At 30.7% G+C, this 19,021-nt stretch overlaps 1 protein-coding gene across 2 annotated transcripts; it reads right to left on the bottom strand.

Annotated features, from left to right (window-relative positions):
* Nucleotides 1-5,405: 5,405 nt before the first annotated feature.
* LOC130935982 (protein TIME FOR COFFEE-like) lies at nucleotides 5,406-10,709 on the bottom strand. Of its 2 annotated transcripts, none has more exons than XM_057865939.1 (11): nucleotides 10,213-10,709; nucleotides 9,800-10,129; nucleotides 9,587-9,702; nucleotides 9,302-9,488; nucleotides 8,941-9,193; nucleotides 8,780-8,840; nucleotides 8,449-8,686; nucleotides 8,270-8,336; nucleotides 8,075-8,147; nucleotides 7,608-7,994; nucleotides 5,406-7,489 (listed from the first exon to the last, which is right to left on the bottom strand). In XM_057865939.1, the coding sequence occupies exons 1-11, from the start codon at nucleotides 10,409-10,411 to the stop codon at nucleotides 5,735-5,737; spliced, it is 3,666 nt and encodes a 1,221-aa protein (XP_057721922.1). In that variant the 5' UTR covers nucleotides 10,412-10,709; the 3' UTR covers nucleotides 5,406-5,734. The 2 variants fall into 2 exon arrangements, with proteins under 2 accessions (XP_057721922.1, XP_057721923.1); XM_057865940.1 differs by having other exon boundaries at nucleotides 8,075-8,144.
* Nucleotides 10,710-19,021: the final 8,312 nt, after the last annotated feature.

The following is a 19,021-nucleotide window of genomic DNA, read 5'->3' as shown; positions in this document are numbered from 1 at the left end:
TAAATACAAAATTAATTAAAGCAGTTGAAACCTAGCATAGATATAAGCACCATATAATTTGTAGAAAATAAAATTTTTCTTCTTATTAATTAATGCAACATGTGATATAGTTGTAAAGACACAATAATAATGAGAGACAAACAACCCTAGTCTAAAAAAGAAGAAAGTTGATTAGTGTTGATTTGAAAGAAAATAAAAAAAAAAGTGACAATCACCTAAACTTCTACTAAAGTTAATTATAGTACTAAAATTGAAAGGGCATGTATGTACATGTACCTGATGAAGAACATGTTCCTCATTTGGTTCAACATCGTCCTTCACAGTTTGTAGCCATTTGAAGTAGGGCACACTCTCCTGAGACACTTCACCGTTAATATGTCCCCAATAATGTACTCATAATATGTGAAACACATGGATACTTTTTAATAATAATTCGTACAAACTTAACGGATGAACTGAAGAGAAAAAGCAATGTTTAACAACAGCCCTTGTATATATAGTCCCTTAATATTAATATTATGATAAACTAACAAAAAAATTAGTCCACCTACCTTGAATCCAAGAACTTGATGTGTTGCTGCAGATATTGGACGAAATTCACCACTTTTCTTTGCATTTTTTCCTTCAATGATGATTTGGTGAGAACATGTACGTATTATTAGACATACTAAGTAATTAATTTGCTAAAAAAAGGTGGGATTGGTGAATACAAAAACACCTATATACACTAATTTGAGTATTTATATTAGGGTTTATCTATTTAAATTTTTTACCTATATTAAATTTTACATTAAGTATATTTAACAATTTAATTATTAGAATAAGCTAATTTTTTGTAGTCCAAAATAAAATTATATAATATATAATAACTTATAGACTTACTGCTTTATGCATATAGAAGCTTTTAAATTTTTTTAAAAAATTATCTAGAATGAGATATTTCCATATTACACAATACACAGAACTTTATGTTGTAGAAATTTCTAATTTACAAACAATAGATTATGCACGTTCTTTATGTATAATATATATATTAAACAAAAGAACAAAAAGTCATATATAAACAAGCATACCCCAAAACTTGGCAGGAGGACCTTGAGAGAGGAACTTGAATCCAAATTTAGATTTGTGTGAAGGTGCAGTAAGGTCAGAATAAAGAACCTTATGATCTAGATGGGAGAGAAATTGAGAAGTCATCATGCACTGGTGGCTGCTGATTCTAGCTGCCTCTATGTTCTATGGTCTATTGTACTTCTATTGGTCCTGGAAAAAGTGTGACAGAAGATTATGTACCATTTCAAACCATATCTTTCCAAAATTATGTTCGTTGATAATCTATTATTGTAAATTGTGTTTTTTGTAAATTACAATTGGATTTAATGTGTACATATTATCCATGTAACAACTTTTCAAAGAAATTAAATTTTATTATGACCCACCAACATATCAATAAATGCCTTTGATGACCTAAAATGTTTTTTTTATCATCATTTATCGCGCTTATTTCTGATGAATATTCATATTTTAATTTTTTTGATTTGATATTACATGGTAACAATTATATATAATCAATAAATATTATCATTTTTTACTAACATATTGTTAAATAATTTATTCTCATATTTATAAAAAAAATTCATAAAAATTATATAATTTATATTAAAAAAATTTGCATATAAATATCAAGACAATTTAGAATTTATACTAATAAAAAGTATTAAAAATTACTGACATGCAAGTGTTTTTTTTATTTCATAATTAAAAGTACAACAAAAATTTTTACACAGATATTTCAAAAATTCAATTAATATGTAGTTTAAGAAGTATGCTAAAATTAACGTTAATAAAAATTTTGAAAATATATTTTAATAGATGTGTTAAAAATTTAAATTTAACACATGTTTTTGCACTAACTTTGTTATTAGTAAGATTAATATATATCCTAAAAATACATGTAGTAACTATGATTATTTTGTGTGACACAACTGTTTAAGTCACTAAACATTATGAACCACGATGCAAGTTGGTTTATTCTAGAGATAAGTATACATACTGATAAAGAATGAACATCGCCCATTAATGTCTTTCAAAAAGAATTTTGTACATTAAGAATATATAAACAAATAATTAAAAAATATATAATTTTTTCTATTTTTATTGTAAATAAAGTATCTTTTTATTTTAAAAAATTATTAATTAATTTTTATCTATTATACTTCCACTATTAAATAGAAAAAAAAATAAAAATTTAATAGAAAAATAGTATTAAAAATGCTTTGGTCTCTCTCTTAATGGCTTATATTTTTAATAAAACTTAACAATGATCTCAATATTTATACACTAGTAAACGACACTTAATGAAGGAAGTATGATCTATCATTAATTAAAAATTTTATTATTGTAAAATTGAACACCAGAATTTATGGAAGAAATATTTATGCAAAAGGACTATACATATGACTTATAGCCAATTTTATGTTTATAATGTTAGCTTTTTATGCATAAAGAATTTTATTGATCCAATAATTGAATTCTAATATCTCATTTTATAAATCAATCTAAGAAAGTTAAGTAACTTAAAATTAATTTGATATGTCATCGAATTATAATTTGTATACATATTATAAATTTAAAAATATAAAAAAATAAAATTATACTATACATATTAATCTGAATTTTATGTAATTTAAAAAATTTACTTATAATGATAATATGACATGATTCAATGAATATATGGATTAAATTTATATTGCATAAAAAGTCACTCATCTATATGTATAATTTAAATTAAATATACAAATATAAATGTTTCATTTTATTATTTAATTTGTAGTTTATTAGCTTAAATAGTATCAGTTATTTCTTTTTATTCCAGTTTTTACAGATATTTAGCGACTATGGTAATCGAGTACAGTGATGAATATACAATGAGGTGAGAAGGAGAATGAGAGTACTTAGTTAAGTGCTATTAGAACACAAACTGAAAGACAAAGAGAAAAGTAAAAGTAAGAAGAGACGGATGAAAGTTTTGCTTACACAACTATTGAAGGACGGGGAAGAAATTGATATTCGCATAAAGAAGTGACCTTTGAGAATTGAGAAGTTAACTATACTTGCAACTTGCACCTTACAACTTGCAAGAATAAGGTAATTAAATCCTAATCCTCTTTATATAGATTTTTTTCTCTCTTCAATCGGCATTCTAATTTAAAAAGCTTCAAAAATTAGGATGTGATATTAAAAATTTTAATTATTATATTAGTTCTTATAATTTCACTTGATTCTTAATTAAATTTTTATAATTTAAAGTTTGTAACTGAAATTTTATATTTGATAAAAATCATTTTATACTCTTTTTAAGATTGTTATTTATCTTATGAAAAATAATAAATAATAAGGATTTAATTATATATATTTTTTAATATAACAACACAATTATAAATTTTTAAATTACAAAAATTAAATTAAATATTTAATAAAATTATAAAAATTAATAAAATAATTAAATTTACCGTAATTTTTTTATTCAATTCTCCTCTTTTTTTAAAATTTAAATAACATATATTTTATTTATTTTATTTAAAATATTTTTCAATAATCATTGTAATTATATATAATAGTAATAAGAATAATATTAATAATAATATAAATATATATTTATTTTTAATGTAATAAATTTTATTTATTCTTAATATTTTATCAATAATCATAAAACATATACGTAGTTTTAATTTAAATATTTATGTAACAAGTTAAATATTAAAAATAAAAATTTAGTAAAATAATAAAAATATTTTATATTTTTAAATCAACCAAATAATTATTACTAAATTATTTATTTAATTATAATTATTAAAAATATTTTAATCAAAGTATATATTACTTACTTCTAGGAGAATATATGTTATAGAAATAAAAGGAAGAGAAATATTATCTAAACTTCTTATAAAAAAAAGTGTTATTATATTCAATTATTAATATATATTTTAAGAATATATTTAAAAATATAATATTTTATATATTATCAAAGATAAAAATTAAAATATTTTATTATTGTATATTAAAATACATTTTTTTTTACCTATTAAGATACATTGGTGAAATGTAAATTAACTAAATTTGTAAATTATTAAAATCAGTAGACCTCTGAAAATAGAAGTGTGTCGGATTTTCCAAGGTAGAGTTATTATCATAATGGGTTAGCAGAAAAAGGGAGATTATCATCTTGGAAAATGTTAAATTCAGTCAAGTTGAATGATAAACTTATTAACTACAGGAGTAGGTGAAGAAATTTTACTATAGATAGCCCGGATTCGCTAACCGCTTCTTTACCCAATCTACGAAAATCAAAGTAAAAGATAGTTTTAACATAAAATATTTAATTTTTTATTTTTATATTAGATTGACAATATTACTTTTAAAATTTATAAATAGTTAAAATGTTAATATCAGATGTAGTACTGTTTGATTTAAAATATAGAAATCAAACGTTCGATCTTTTTAAAATATATAAATTGAAAGTACATTAACAGTACAAAATATACTCCAGAATTTAACTTCTATACTTTTAATAATGGATTACAATGTTAACATATATTATTATGAACAAATTTAGCCAAATTACTTACATATTCAAATAAAAAAATAATTACATACTCTTAATTTAATTATATTTTTTTTACAGTAATTTGTAAGCATTATATTCATTAAAGCATTTGACCAATTTAATAGCTTGTAATTCTCGTAAATATGAAATCTTACGTAATAAAAGTAAAATACATCATCTACCAATAAATATTCAATTTTTTTTTTTACATTGATCTTAATTTACTAACAAGTATGATACTTTTAAAAATATAAAAATATAAAATTTAAAGTTTTTAATGATATTAAATATATAATAAATTAATTTCTCTACATAAAAAGGAAAAATCGTTTTATATTTTAACAAATATATTTAAGAATTTAATTTTGATATAATGTAAAACTATTTTACACACATGTATTCAATCACATAACACTATATTAGTAAAAATATATGTATTTATATTTGTGTATAAATATATGTATAATTTAGTTTATTTTCAATAAATTTAATGTATACACAGCATGATTGACAAAAATAATTATCTTCTTAGACACTTTTTAAACTTTGCAGTCCACGTTCACCCTTTCTAAACTTCCTTTTTAAACTTCGCAGTCCAATTGACTATTAAAATTAGCTATGTATTTATGTATAAATATATATGTAGTTTAATTTATTTTTAAAGTATATTTATATTTTAACATATATTTTATATTAGTGGCTTACTTTAGTAGCTAATTTTGGTATACATGTAACATAACTCATTAAAAAGTGAACAGAAGTTGAATGAACGATAGATTTTTCAACTAAAATTGACAAGGGGAAAAAATTCTAATTACATTTCTTGCTATAGAATTAAAGTAAAAAAAGAGATATATATATATATATCTACACACTACAATTGTTGCATATAATGTGTTGTTGTGTTACATAATTAGGGCTCATGGTGAACTTGCAAATAATAGCCTTATAGAAGGCAACAAGAATGCAGTTCCTAATCCCCTACTTCCGATTTCAAAATTGTTAGGCCCAAATTGATTGTAACTTCCTTTGATTATCACAATTCACCACAAATATAAAGCAAGTGGTTCCACCTTTTCCAACATGAGATTCTTCCGATTTGTTGAAATAAAATAAGCCATGTGAATTCTAATACTTCAGCTCAGACAGGTGGCTGGGGAATGAACTTAATATTGATGGCACATTCCTCCCACAAACTGGGGAAGATTTCTGGCCGCTCCCGGCAGAGGAATTCTCAGTTTGGTGCTTCTGTGAAGTGTTTATTGATAATGATGGAACAGGTTTGCTTCCTTGGGAATTTGTCTTCATGTTGCCACCACCATTAGGTGGAGTTCCTGCAACTATTGTATTTGTGCTAAAAGGCTGGGTGTTACTCAGAAGTTGTTGCCCTTGTTGGGGTGGCAGGGCTGGCATGTAATTTCCCACGAAAGATATTTGGCTGTGACCTTGTAAAACTCTTTCTTGCTCATAAGAAAAACCATTCAGTGATGGGGTAGCAGATGTTACAATAGATGTGTTCTTTGACTGAGAAGCTTGGTTAGATATTTTGCATTGATTAAGAGTTTGCGAGAAAACTGTGGGACTGTTCACATGTTTTGTAGCAATGGTAGAATTAGTTGATGATGCTTTATATTGAGTAGGCATGGCAGGTAGCTGCTGCAACATACCATGTTGCTGCTGGAGATGAAACAGCTGTAGTGGATGTTGAGAATTTGAAGCAATACTAGAAAGTGGCGAACTCGAGGTTGTTGAAGTCGAAGTCATGGAATGGCTGGGCCAGTTTACATTCATAGGAGGTGACATAAAGTTGAGATTCTTTGATGAATTATCGAAAACAAGGGTCGTTGGCACATTGGTTGATGGCTTACCAGAAGTTGAGGCTTTCTTTTCATCATCTTGGTGGGATGACTTACCTCCATACTTCCCTTCAGTAACTGAATAAATGTTTTGCTGCATAGTGTGAGATGCACTTGCAGCTTGATATCCTTGCCATGATGCAATGTCAGGGAGGTTCTGAAATATCATTGGGTTCTGTGCCAGAGAAGAGAAGTTCAGATTTGAAGGAACACTAGAGCCATTGAATGCTGCAAATGATAAGGCAAAAGGTTGAGCTGGCATTCGATCATCTCCACCTTTTGGAGCCTGTGGCAGTTGCTTCTTGTCACTTAAATTTCCACCGTTACCACCAACAATATTATCTGATGTCCCAGATGGCCTGAAAGAAAAGTTTACTGGCTGAACCGGAATGGTGAAGTTCTGCCCAAACACATTCTTTTGGGAGTAAGATGTTCCACCAATAAATGGACTGTTCTCTCCAGTCATCCCAATCTCATCATGCTTGTGAGGATTAGACAGCAAAGCGTGCTGCTTTTGTAACAGCTGTAGTTGCATAGGTGTAGTGGTTAAAACACTATTATCATTGATTTGTGTCCCCTGTGATTGCTTATGAGAAGATGAACCATTTGAAGTGCTTGCATTGAGATAACTCGGTTGAATCAATGACTGGGAGTGAGGATGTTGAAGAGGATGGAACATCTGAGAAGTGTACAAAGGCCCATTCAGTATAGGTGTTGGTTGTGCAGGGCTTGCACCCTTGATGGCAGCAGATGCTCCAAGAGGAGTTGAGAAGGGGAATGGATACCCACCATTCGGAAGTATTGTCATATAAGGAGTGTCATTGGCTGTCAAATTTGGGGAGCTAAAGCCCGTTGCAGCAGCAACTCCTGCCAATGTAGAGGAGGTACCAAGAGCTCCCACGGGTGAACTATGGGATTTATTAGATAAGGCAGCACTGCTGGTGGAGTTGACTCCTGCGGCCTGAATAGCGGTGTTTGTCATTGATGCTTGATGCTGGCCAGTAGGAAATAGGAAAGCAGGACCATGCTACATCCAAAATCAAAGCACGTTAATTTCCAAAATGATATCAACCAAAGCAATCAATTAAATAAACAACATGACATCCTATTCTTGAACTTTACAAAAGAATAAGACAAGATCATACCACTAGATTACCAGTTGACCCTGCTTGTGAACCTTGCTGAAGCACAAGCTGCTTCATTTGTGTTGAATCTATTGAGTTGGCAAGAGCAGAATTTCTAACTGAAGCAAGACTATAATCGTTAGTAGCAGCGCATCCCTTCTCTTGTGCAACACTTTGGTTTAAACTTGCGTGTTTTTGAGACTTCTTCCCAACAAGCATACTCCCTGCAGAGCGCATACAATTGATATCACTGTGCTTTGTGTTGCACGGAGGAGGACCAGAGGCAACAGCTGATGGCAAAAGGGGGTTCATCTTTGTACGTTGTTGGTGGAAGAAGACATTGCGAGCAATGTAATGATGGGTTGCACATCTCTTTGCTCGAGGTTCAGAGAGAACAAAACTCATATGCTGCATGAATAAATCCATGAGAATAAGGAAAAGACTCAAACAGGTACAACAAGAACTGATTTAGCTCAAAATTATAGTACCTCTTGTGGGGCCATTGCGGAAACTGTGGTTTTTTCGGTCTTCACTACATTCTGCATGGGTGCCATGTATCTGCTGATCAACAGTTACTGATCTTAGAAAAGTCAACTCACAAAATTCACACCACCAATGACATAGTAAAATTAGATTGGCAGCAGAATGAAAGCAGAATCCAAGGGAATTAAAGGATGTAATACCTGACAGCCAGGAGATTGCCTGGCCCTTCTGATACCGCTATCGACAAAGACACAGAACTAGATTCACCTGAAGAAGGAAATAAGAAATATAAGAAACATTAATTCTGAACAAGTCATATGGTACTATATACAATAATAATAATAAATAAATAAATAAATAAATAAATGTGCCAAGTTACCAGTTTTCTCCACTTTGAGGTTTGTGAATTTAATGGGTTGCTCCATATTTCTAACCTGCTCCTCGATATGTTTGCCTGGCTTCAAATCAAGTTTTAACTCATCCATCGCCACGTCTTTGTCTTCTTCCTTCATTTTCTCTTTCTTAGCGAGTCTTTCTGCATTATCTTTAAGCTTGACACTATCTTCACACATTAAAAAATTATCCCTTTCTGGGGATGTCATCATAGGAGGAGGAGCCTGTTCACAAAGCCACACTTCTTCTTTAATATACTTGACAGCAAAAACTAAAGGGGAAATGTATTTGCCATGCAAACAAAGAAGGGATCCTACCATAAGATCAATCTCAAACTTGTCCATTCGTTGGCCCTTGTCCTCGGGAATAGCAGGCACACTAGCAAATTCAACAACCAACCAAATGGGGTCACTAATTAGGAATCCCAAAGAAATCCAATATATATATATAGTTTTTTTCCTTTTTTGTTAATGCTTACTCTCTAATGGAAGCAGAATCCTCATGTTTGTTAACATCCAATTTGGAAGGAGTTTCACTTATGAAGAACTCTGATCTTCCATCTGGTAAAATGTCACATCCAGCACCTGAATTCAAATCATTTTCCGATTTTACAGCCTCTGATGATCCAATTTCATGACCAGGACCATTGTCAGCATCATCAGAAGGCTTCTCCACTTTTACAAATTGGGTAGCTAGAGCCGAAGAACTGTGATCTTCCACTTTCTTGTTGTCTTATACAGAAAATGAAAAGGTAGAAAGAAAAATAAAAGGGTCAAAAATCAAATAATTATGATGAAAGAGAGAGAAACTCGAGGAGCCGATCCTATAATTAAACCCACCAGCATCATCAGAAGGAAGAGTCGATGGACTAGTACTCGATTCCAGCTTCTGCGAAGAAGAATAATGGCTGCTATTGGAGGTCTTCAAATCGAAGAGAAGCTCAGCTATTTCAATATCGATGTCTTCGTCAGTTGACGAACACAATTTCAACTCCTCCGAAAGCCGAGTCTTCGATCCTATCAATTTCTACAACAACAACAACACAAACCAGAAAACTCAGTCCCGGAAAAAAAATAAATAAGAGCGAGTTTTTCAAGAGCAAAGAAAGAACACAGAACAATTACCATCTTCTTCAGAGAAACAGTGGAAAAGGAAGGTGATGATGCCGCTACAGCACTCCGTGAACTCTGCTCCTCCGATGTTCCAAAAGCCCGACTCGCATGCGTCCTTTTTGCACCAGCTGCACAAGCCCGCCAAAAAAATAAGAGAATGATAAAAACTAGAAAAAGCATTCAAAAAAGAGTGGACTCTGATTTTAGATGAAAGCGTGCTTTGACCTGAGCGAGCCTTGCGGGGAACCGTAACACCGATGATTTCGCGACTGATGGAGGGAGGACGAGGAGGAACAAGAGGCAGTGGGGTTGAGCTGAACGTCCGACGATGATTTGAATCCGGTGCAGAGGACGAGGCCGTATTTGAGGAAAGCTCCCGCGAAACACCGGCGTCAAAAACGTCACCGTCTTGGTGTTCATTGGTAACACTCTCAGCTTCTTCGTAAGAGCCTCTCCTTCTCTTGGACGGTTCCCTTTCCCGATCCCTTTCCCCCTTTCCCTTCAACCTCACCGTCTCCGTCTCCGTCTCCTGCACCAGCTGCACCTCTCCCTCCTCTGCCACGTTAATCAGATTCAAAATTAATAAATACAAAAGACGCAGAGAAATGAACAAAGAGAAAATAGAAATAAGAACGTACGAGAAGAGCGACGGAAGGGAATAGTAGAGTGACGGCGTTTAGGGAAGGCATTAGCGGTGAAAGGTAGTGGTCTTCTAGAATCTCTAGTTTTGTTGTTGTCAATGTCCATGGTGATGAGATTGGGTCGTTGTCGTCCCTTGCTGTTGTTGTTGCTCTTGTTATTGTGTTGATGAAGATGAAGATGGTGGTGTTGTGTCATGTGATGTGATGTAAAGAAAGTGAAGCGAGAAATCAGTGGGTGTGGGTGCTGAGCGCAAAGGCTGATGCGGGAGAATTGGACGCGTCACTCACCGGAATCCCTGCACATGCGGCGGCGAAACTCTCGGAATCGTTGACGCCGAAAAGAGTGCTATGCGAAGTGTCCAACCTCAAATCAAATAAAAACATCCAAACACTCACTCTCTCTCTCTCTCTCTCTCCCTCCCTCTGTTTCAGCCTTTCTTTCCGCTTTCCGATCACTTTTTTCTCTCTTCTCATCTCCCTTGTCTTCTTCTCGAACCACAACTTCGCTTCCCTATCTTTTCTCCCTCTTTTTTTTTTATTCAAAATTATTTTTATAATTATTAAATAAAACTCATCTTTCCCTTTTGGTACTTAATTAAAAAGGAATAAATGTTTTGTCTTTCGCTTTCACACTCTATCCGAAGCTACTACTACTGTCCACACTGCGCAGTAGTAGTGCCCGGCTGAGATTTCGTAATAACGATGATCGAGCCATAGACACCCTTGGATTAGTTTTGCATCGGACGGTTGATCAATTAAAGAGCCGAGTTGCTTGGCATGGCGCACACGTCCTCCGGCACCTGGCCATTTTTCTCCCTTGCTCCCACGCGTTACAGTGGCGCGTGCTTTTAGTACGGTGAAATGAAGGAGGAAGGAGATGAAAGTACAAGGCACGTGTCGATGGATTATTGGTTGGAAGGCGTAAAAGAAATATCTCGTACAACTGCCACGGAAGATATTGAATAAAGTAGTACTAAGAAAAATGAATGGTTAAATAAAATAAAAAAATATATATCTATTTTGGTCTTTAAAAAATTTTAAACAAGATATTTTAGTCTTTAACTAAAATTAATTACTCGATTGGTTTTAACAATTAATTCTGTTAGTCATTTAGGTCTTTGGTTCCGTCAACACTAACGGAAGATAAAATAGTCCCTGAAAATTATAACATGGGACAAAATAATCCCTAACAACTCTAACAATGGATAAAATGATCTCTCACTCATTTATTCGTACCTATCTCAACATGTCATAAACCACACACTTCCTAAATTTTTGTGACTGATATTCACCCACCAAAAACATCAACTTCCACGTTTTTTATAACATCACCTCCAACCCCGACAACGTCCACGACATCCTCAAGATCAAGTTCCACAACTATTCCAATGGCACGCCTTTTTCCACTAGCCGGCAAGTAATATAGACGGTTGGACATTAGGACATCATGAGAAAATTCTTCTTCAACATCATATGCAAATTCTCATTTGAAATAGACACCGAGTGCTTCATTCATTCTTTTTCGGAGTCTTAACAAAAATGACTTGCTGTCTGGATTCATGGAATCCATCGAATACGACAACTAGTTGAGAGACATAGGCATTAGTTTTTTGAGTATGAATTGGTTGAGAACAAGTTGAGGTTTTTTTAGATAATCACATCTCCACTTAATTCCAACAAAGTGGGCGTAATTCCAAAAAACAGTAACAAAAACAGAGCAATAACTACAAAGAAAACATAAAAATTAGCATAAAACAGCAAACAAGGAGCAAAAGAATATAATGATTTTAACTCCTTCAAAGACACTTCAAGATGAACCCGATCAGTCATACAACATCAAATCATGATCATTCTCCTTCTAACTTTTACTCTGCGAAATTATTGTCCTTTTTCATAGATCAATAAATCATACATCAAAGATCAACTTCATATGTCTTCTTATTCACTTTAGACTTGATATTTGCACTCATAAGTACATCAATTACTCCTATATTGTCGATCTTGACACCATCGATTTGTGCATTCTACAACTTCCTCATTTAACTTCTCTAATACCAATACTTCATTATTAAAGACAATGTTATTTCTATATCTCCATGTGCACCATATTACAGAAAAAAATAACACCATCCACACTTCCTTCATATCTTTCCTTATCTTTCTATCCATCCACGCCTCAAAACATTCTTTGGTGGTTCTTGGCCAAACCTAAATCACACTCCAATCCACCAAGATTGATCCCCACAACTTTCATATACGATCACATCATGAAAAAAATAAGTGATGTACCGTCTTCAATCTATCCTTACATAAGACACAAAAGGATTCCGTTTCTGGTACAATCTTAAATTTACATAATCTATCTCTAGTATTCAATCTTTTTAAAATTACAAACTACATCAGCAATTCAACCCGTGGAAAGATTTTTTTTCTTATGAACATTAAATTTATAGAGTGTGCATTGTGTAGTTTGAAGTTACAGTGTTAGATTGCTAGTGTTATGCGAGATATGATGAAAATTGAGAGAGAACAGTGTCATTTTCGAACAGAGAATATCAATAATCATTTTGTTTCTCTGTTAGAGTTGTCAGGAACTATTTTGTCTTCGTATTAGAATTAACAGAATAAAGGACCTAAGTGACAGGCAGAGTTAATTGTTAAGAAATAACCGTATAATTAATTTTAGTTGAAACTAAAATATCGAATTTAAAATTTTTTGAGAACTAAAATAGGTATATACTCTAAAATAAAATAAAATAATTAATTACCTAATAATAAAGAAAAAAAAAAAGAAGGAAGAAGAAGAAGGATGAGATTCGTGATAGTAATGGACCATTGCTTCCCTCATGGGCCATTTGAGTAGTTCAAATCTATGTCAGGTCAATTTGAGAATGGTTTGCATGTGAGGACCCACAAATTGAAAACTCAAATGAAACAAGGTGGCACCGCCAACCAACTACCTCGTGTTTCCAAGCCAACTCACATTCATGTAACAACATTCCTTAGGTAGCGTTTGTTTTCAGGGGCAGGACACGGAGATATGGACAACACTTGTTTAAAAAGTGTTTGGAAGCAGAGACATGGACAGTGGACATATTGTCTCCGGGACGGTTTTTTATAATTTTGTGTCCACTCTTTCACGAAAGACAATGATGGACACGGACAATTTTATAAATTTTGTTTTCCTTTTTTTCCATTATTACCCCTTCTTATTTTTTCTATTGCGTTGTTCAGAGATACTTTAAATGCAAAAACTAATTGTTTTTTCATGTAAAAATAGATTTTTTTAAAATTAATTTTTTATTTAAAATTAATTTGGCTTATTAACTTAAACAAAATTTTTTATTAATCAAACTCAAATTTATTTTTTTTGTTAATCTTAACCATATGTATTCCTACATATTAATAATAAATTTTTGAAATAAAATAATTATATTTATAAATTTTATTTTAATATAAATACTAATATATTTTTTTATTAAAATTTTTTATCTCTTCAAATATTTTTTTCAAGTTCCGTCTGTACTCCTACGTACTCTCATTTTTTATTAAATTAATTTGTATTGATGTAGAAAATTTGGAATCACATGGCTATTTTAGTCATTTCATATAATATTTTAGTCTTGTCCATGTGTATCCAAACGTAATACTAGACATTACATTAGTGTCTTGTCCATGGTATCCAAACACAATACACAAAAGATAATTTTTAGTGTCTCCGTCCTATTATCTCCGTTTCAGTGTCATATCCTGTCCTGTCTCTAAAAACAAACGTAGCCTTATTCCTTTTGAAAAACCAACAAGAAAAGTCGAGTCAAAATAATCATCCTTAAAATAATATTGTATGTATGACCAAATATATATATATATATATATATATATATATATCGTATGAATAATAATGAAAAAATATTCAAAATGGTTCCATTAATTAAATTAGGTTTTCAAAATTTTTACCTAATTAAATTAGTTTTTAAAATTTTCTAATATTATTTTCTATTTTCAGTCAATATATTACTTGTAATAAATTATCAATTATTAATATAGCCCATATCATTTAATTTAAGGGACAATTTGATTAGGTGAAATTTTTTAAAAAGTGTTTTAATTATTTATTCGAACTTTAATGTTGTATTTATATATAAAAAACAAATAAAAATATATAATATTATCTTAAAAGTCACAGCAAAGTGTCATGGGTGATAATGGAAGAATGTATGGACATTGGACAAATTTAACAAAAATATTATTTATATATTAAAATTAATTATTAAAAAATAATTATTATAGTATATATAATACATATATTGTCTAATTTATTAAATATATATTTTATATTTTAATATATATTTTATAATAATAATTAATTTTAATAGTTAATTTTAATATATATGCAGAAAGATTGGATTATTTTTATATACATATATACTCATCATAAGACAGACAACTATATATAATGGATCCAATAAGTTCACATACATTGTTTCCCTATACTATAGTATAAACGAATTAATAAGACAATAATTAATAATGCTCCAGGCTAGGGCAGTAGTGTCACTTTGTTGGGACACATGAAGGTCTGAAACCATAACCATGAGCCAGCCATATGCCATGTCCGTGCCTCTCTCTGTTTGTAGGTGGTGTTTGTTTTGAGAAATGGACAAACTTGCATTCTATAATTTAAATGATGATTTCGGTTTTGCCATGTATGCAAGGCTTTCGTTCTCATTCATGCATGCATGATTTGCCACTTTCAGCAGCTGGACGACACTATATGAATTATATAATTCATACAATAATTATAGGAGTGGATAACGTAAAGAAATCGATCACATAAAAACAATGCATATTATTTCTTTTATAAATTTAAGCATTGAATACGTAGCAAATTCCATCATCCCGTCATCATTATCACATGTATATCTCTTTTGAATTCGAGATAACGAAATTATAACTGTTGATTGCCAACCTATAAAATTAGCACGCAGAAAGGATTCGTGGATATTTTTTTGGGTAATCTAATGGGGCCTAAGCCCAACTAATTTTACTAATGGGTCTGGAGACCCTCCAATCCGGTTCCATGAGAATCCCTAAATTAATCCCATAAAAATATTCTCACTTTAAATGGGACATGAAGTCCAAGAAGCTAGAGAGACTATATTGTAACTATGCGGGGTAAAATAATCCCTCTAGTATCATCATCAATAATCATTTTAAGAATACCAAAAGGCCCTGACCAAAAAAAAAAAAAAAAAAAAAGAATACCAAAAGGCAGATTCACAAAATGGTAACCAGGTTCTCTTTCTGAACTTAGCTTAGCTAAGCGGTCAGCCACACGATTCTCCTCCCTGTATGTATGGCTGAATTTGAGTTGCCATTTTCTATTGATAAAGGAATAAATTCTCTTTATTAGACTATTTGGATGATTTTTTGCTTTATTTTTTTCATCAAGAACTTTTATCATCGTCTTGGAATCCAACTCTATCACAGTCTTTCTGAATCCCAACTCTCACAATATTTTGAGACCATAATACACTCCCCAAAACTTCGCTTGATATGCTGAACATGTCCCTATATTCCCCATGAAACTTGCAATCCATCGCCCATTCTCGTCTCTCACAACTCCACCACATCCAACCGGACCAGGTTCCCTGCTGACGCCCCATATGAATTCAATTTTACCCATTCTCGTGGAGGCAATTTCCATTTTATGTTCACTTGAAATCTGGTTGGGCCGGTATTCAAGAGACTTTCACTTTGATTGGCTGCTCTGTGGGTTGTATTTTTTATATACCAATAGAAAAGTATAAGGAACCAAAAGCTTGTCAACCAAAAACAAAACAAAATTACATTAATTTATATTAATAATTAATTAATTTTTAAATTTTTAAATTCAAAATTTAAAAAATTTTAAATTGATTAAGTAAACCTAATTAAAACCTATAAAAACCTTCCTCTTCTGTCTCACATTAACCTACCCACCTCTAACAATTACACACACAGACCCCTCTCTCTCACCGTCTTCTCCGTCCCCCCCCCCCCCCCCACCGCGATCCACTCCTCTTCTATCACTGACATCTGACTCGTCGGATTCGCCACCGTAAGGAGATGTTGTGAAACGTAAAGAATGGATAATCATGATAGAAGAGTGTGATTTTCATATATATCATAGGACGTGGCATGGATACTATTGATGGTTATTGCTGAAGGGAGGCTGTTGCTTTCAAGGTTTTATGTGAAGCATTACCTGTTTGGTGATAAGTAGAATGCAATGCGACTTCAAGTGAGAAGGGGCTGGAATCCGTGTGTACTGGATTTTATTTTTATTAGGGTCTAGGGATAGTTATTATATTAGTAGTTAAAGGGTATAGATGTTGACAGTGATGTGGGAGGTTGTATTCATATTTCTTTTGGTTCTTTATGTTTTTTCTGGGAATTTTTTGACTGTTATGATCTAGTTATCTTCTATTGAATGCGTCCCTTTTGTGTTTGGACACACTTTTTTCTGGGATTTCATCACATTGTATGAAGAGATTCTACCTTGTACACAATTATTTTGGGATATTAGGTGTCATTTTAATAAACTACATACTTGATCTTAACTAAAAGAAGTCCTTGAACAATTACAGAAATATAAAAAAATATTCATTTAATATAAAAAAACATCCTAATACTTAACAAAAGAAACATCTAATTATATTTTAACAAAAATAATTAAATATCTATAAAATTAAAAAAATATAAAATTCTTAAAGAAATAGAGACATTCACATTTACAATACAAAAAAAATTCGAAAAATATATAAAAGAACATCCATTTAATATGAAAAAGAAACATTCTGATACTTAGTAGAAGAAACATCCATATATATTAACTCGTAGAGATTTTGAATTCATCCAAAGGTATTTGGCTGGGTTTTGGCTAATATGCTTTTGGTTCCCTAGCTTTACTCTATACCAATATATGTGTGGTTAGCACTTAACAGGGCCGCAGGTCTAGCGTGAAGTGGAATTTTTTTTTTTTTTGCAATAAACAGGCTTAAGCCGAAGAAAAGAATTACATACTAATTATGCGAAGTAAAACTGCTTTTTTTAACCAAGTTGGGTTGGTCTAGTGGTTAGCTCACTAGTCCGCTTAAGTAAGTGTCGGGAGTTCGAATCCTGCCTTGTACATGCAGCAACCCGTTGGTCAGCCGCGACGAATTAGTCCTTGATCTGCCGGGTTGGGGAATATCGTAGAAAACAAAAAAAAAACTGCTTTTTCTTCATCATCTATATAAATATAGCAAATTCTAATGTGTCTATAATTTTGGTGCCAAAATTGGTGAACTTGCCTTTTATGATAAATTTTAAATATTAAAAAATTATTTATTTTTATATTTTTAATTTAAATATTTATTTTTATCTCTGGTCATTCCATATGTTAATATCTCTAATTAAAATATTTCGGTAGTTATTCAAGTTCCTTCTGTTATTGAGTACTTCTATCATTCTTTTGGAGTCATCACTTTAATATCAACTTCTATTTCTTTCATTCTTTTCTTTTATCAATTCTTTGGTTGAGTGTTTATTCAACTTTCAATAAAGGAAAGGAAAAAATGTTCTAGAAAAAAAAAGATTATTCGAATATTTTTTATCAATTAAGTCAATATATTTGAATTAAATAATCCTCGTTCCATCTATGCATTAATCTTCTCCGATCTAATAATGTCTAACAGCTCTTTTTTCTTTTTGAATAATCTTATATCATATGTAAGAATTAAAAAAAACATAACTAAATTAGATTTGTCTAGTAGTTATTTTTCTTAATCTGTTTAATTAAAAAATTTAAATTTTGTATTGTGCATGTAATAACTTATTGTTTAATAACAAATTCTTAAATAGAATTTTAATCGTGACGAATTAAATTCTTGGCCAACCAACAACAAACACTTTTTATTGTCTTTTTTTAAGTAGTAATAATGATCTTCTTAATCTATTTTCTTATACTCATCTTTAATATAATTCATTCTTTTTCTTCTAATAAAAATTGTACAAAATTTGTAATAAGTTGGACAAATAAATTCTAATATTAAATATTAAAAAAATATAATAAATCATAATACGAAGTAATTTATCAAATATGTAATATGTAAAAAAATAATGCTAAAAAATATAATAAATTTATAATAAAAATTAAAGTAATTCAACAAACATATAATACGCAAGAAAAAAAATAAGTTAATTAATCAATCACTACAATAAGTTAAATCAATAAACTCCAATAATACTAAATACTAAAAAAAACATAATAATTTATAATACAATACAACTCATCAAATATCTAATGTGTAGTCACTTAGGAGCGGAGTTAGATAAAATATTAGAGAAGGTCAAAAATATTTATACAATAAACTATGATTAAAATAAAATTTTAAGAAGGGATTAAACTGAAATTTACATATAATTTATATGTAAAAAATTAAAATTTGAGGTCATCGCCCCCCTTTCTTACCACCGGCTTCGCCTTTGTAGTCACCCAAAAAAAAATATCTAACGTGTAAGAAAGTAATAGTAAATAAAATATAATAAATTTATAATACAAAATAATTCATTAAACATATAATATTCAAAAAAAATAAAACAATTAATTAATTACTACAATAAGTTTCAAAAATCAAATACTAAAAAAAATATAATAAATCATAATACAAAATAATTTATTAAATATGTAATGTGCAAGAAAATTATATCAATAAAAAGATACAATAAATTTATAATACAAAATAAACCTCAAAGTGCTAAATTCTTATAATCATTGACCACC

Source organism: Arachis stenosperma, chromosome 6 (assembly GCF_014773155.1).
Source record: "Arachis stenosperma cultivar V10309 chromosome 6, arast.V10309.gnm1.PFL2, whole genome shotgun sequence".
Taxonomy (NCBI): Eukaryota; Viridiplantae; Streptophyta; class Magnoliopsida; order Fabales; family Fabaceae; genus Arachis; species Arachis stenosperma.
This window is presented reverse-complemented; position numbering and strand designations above follow the sequence as displayed.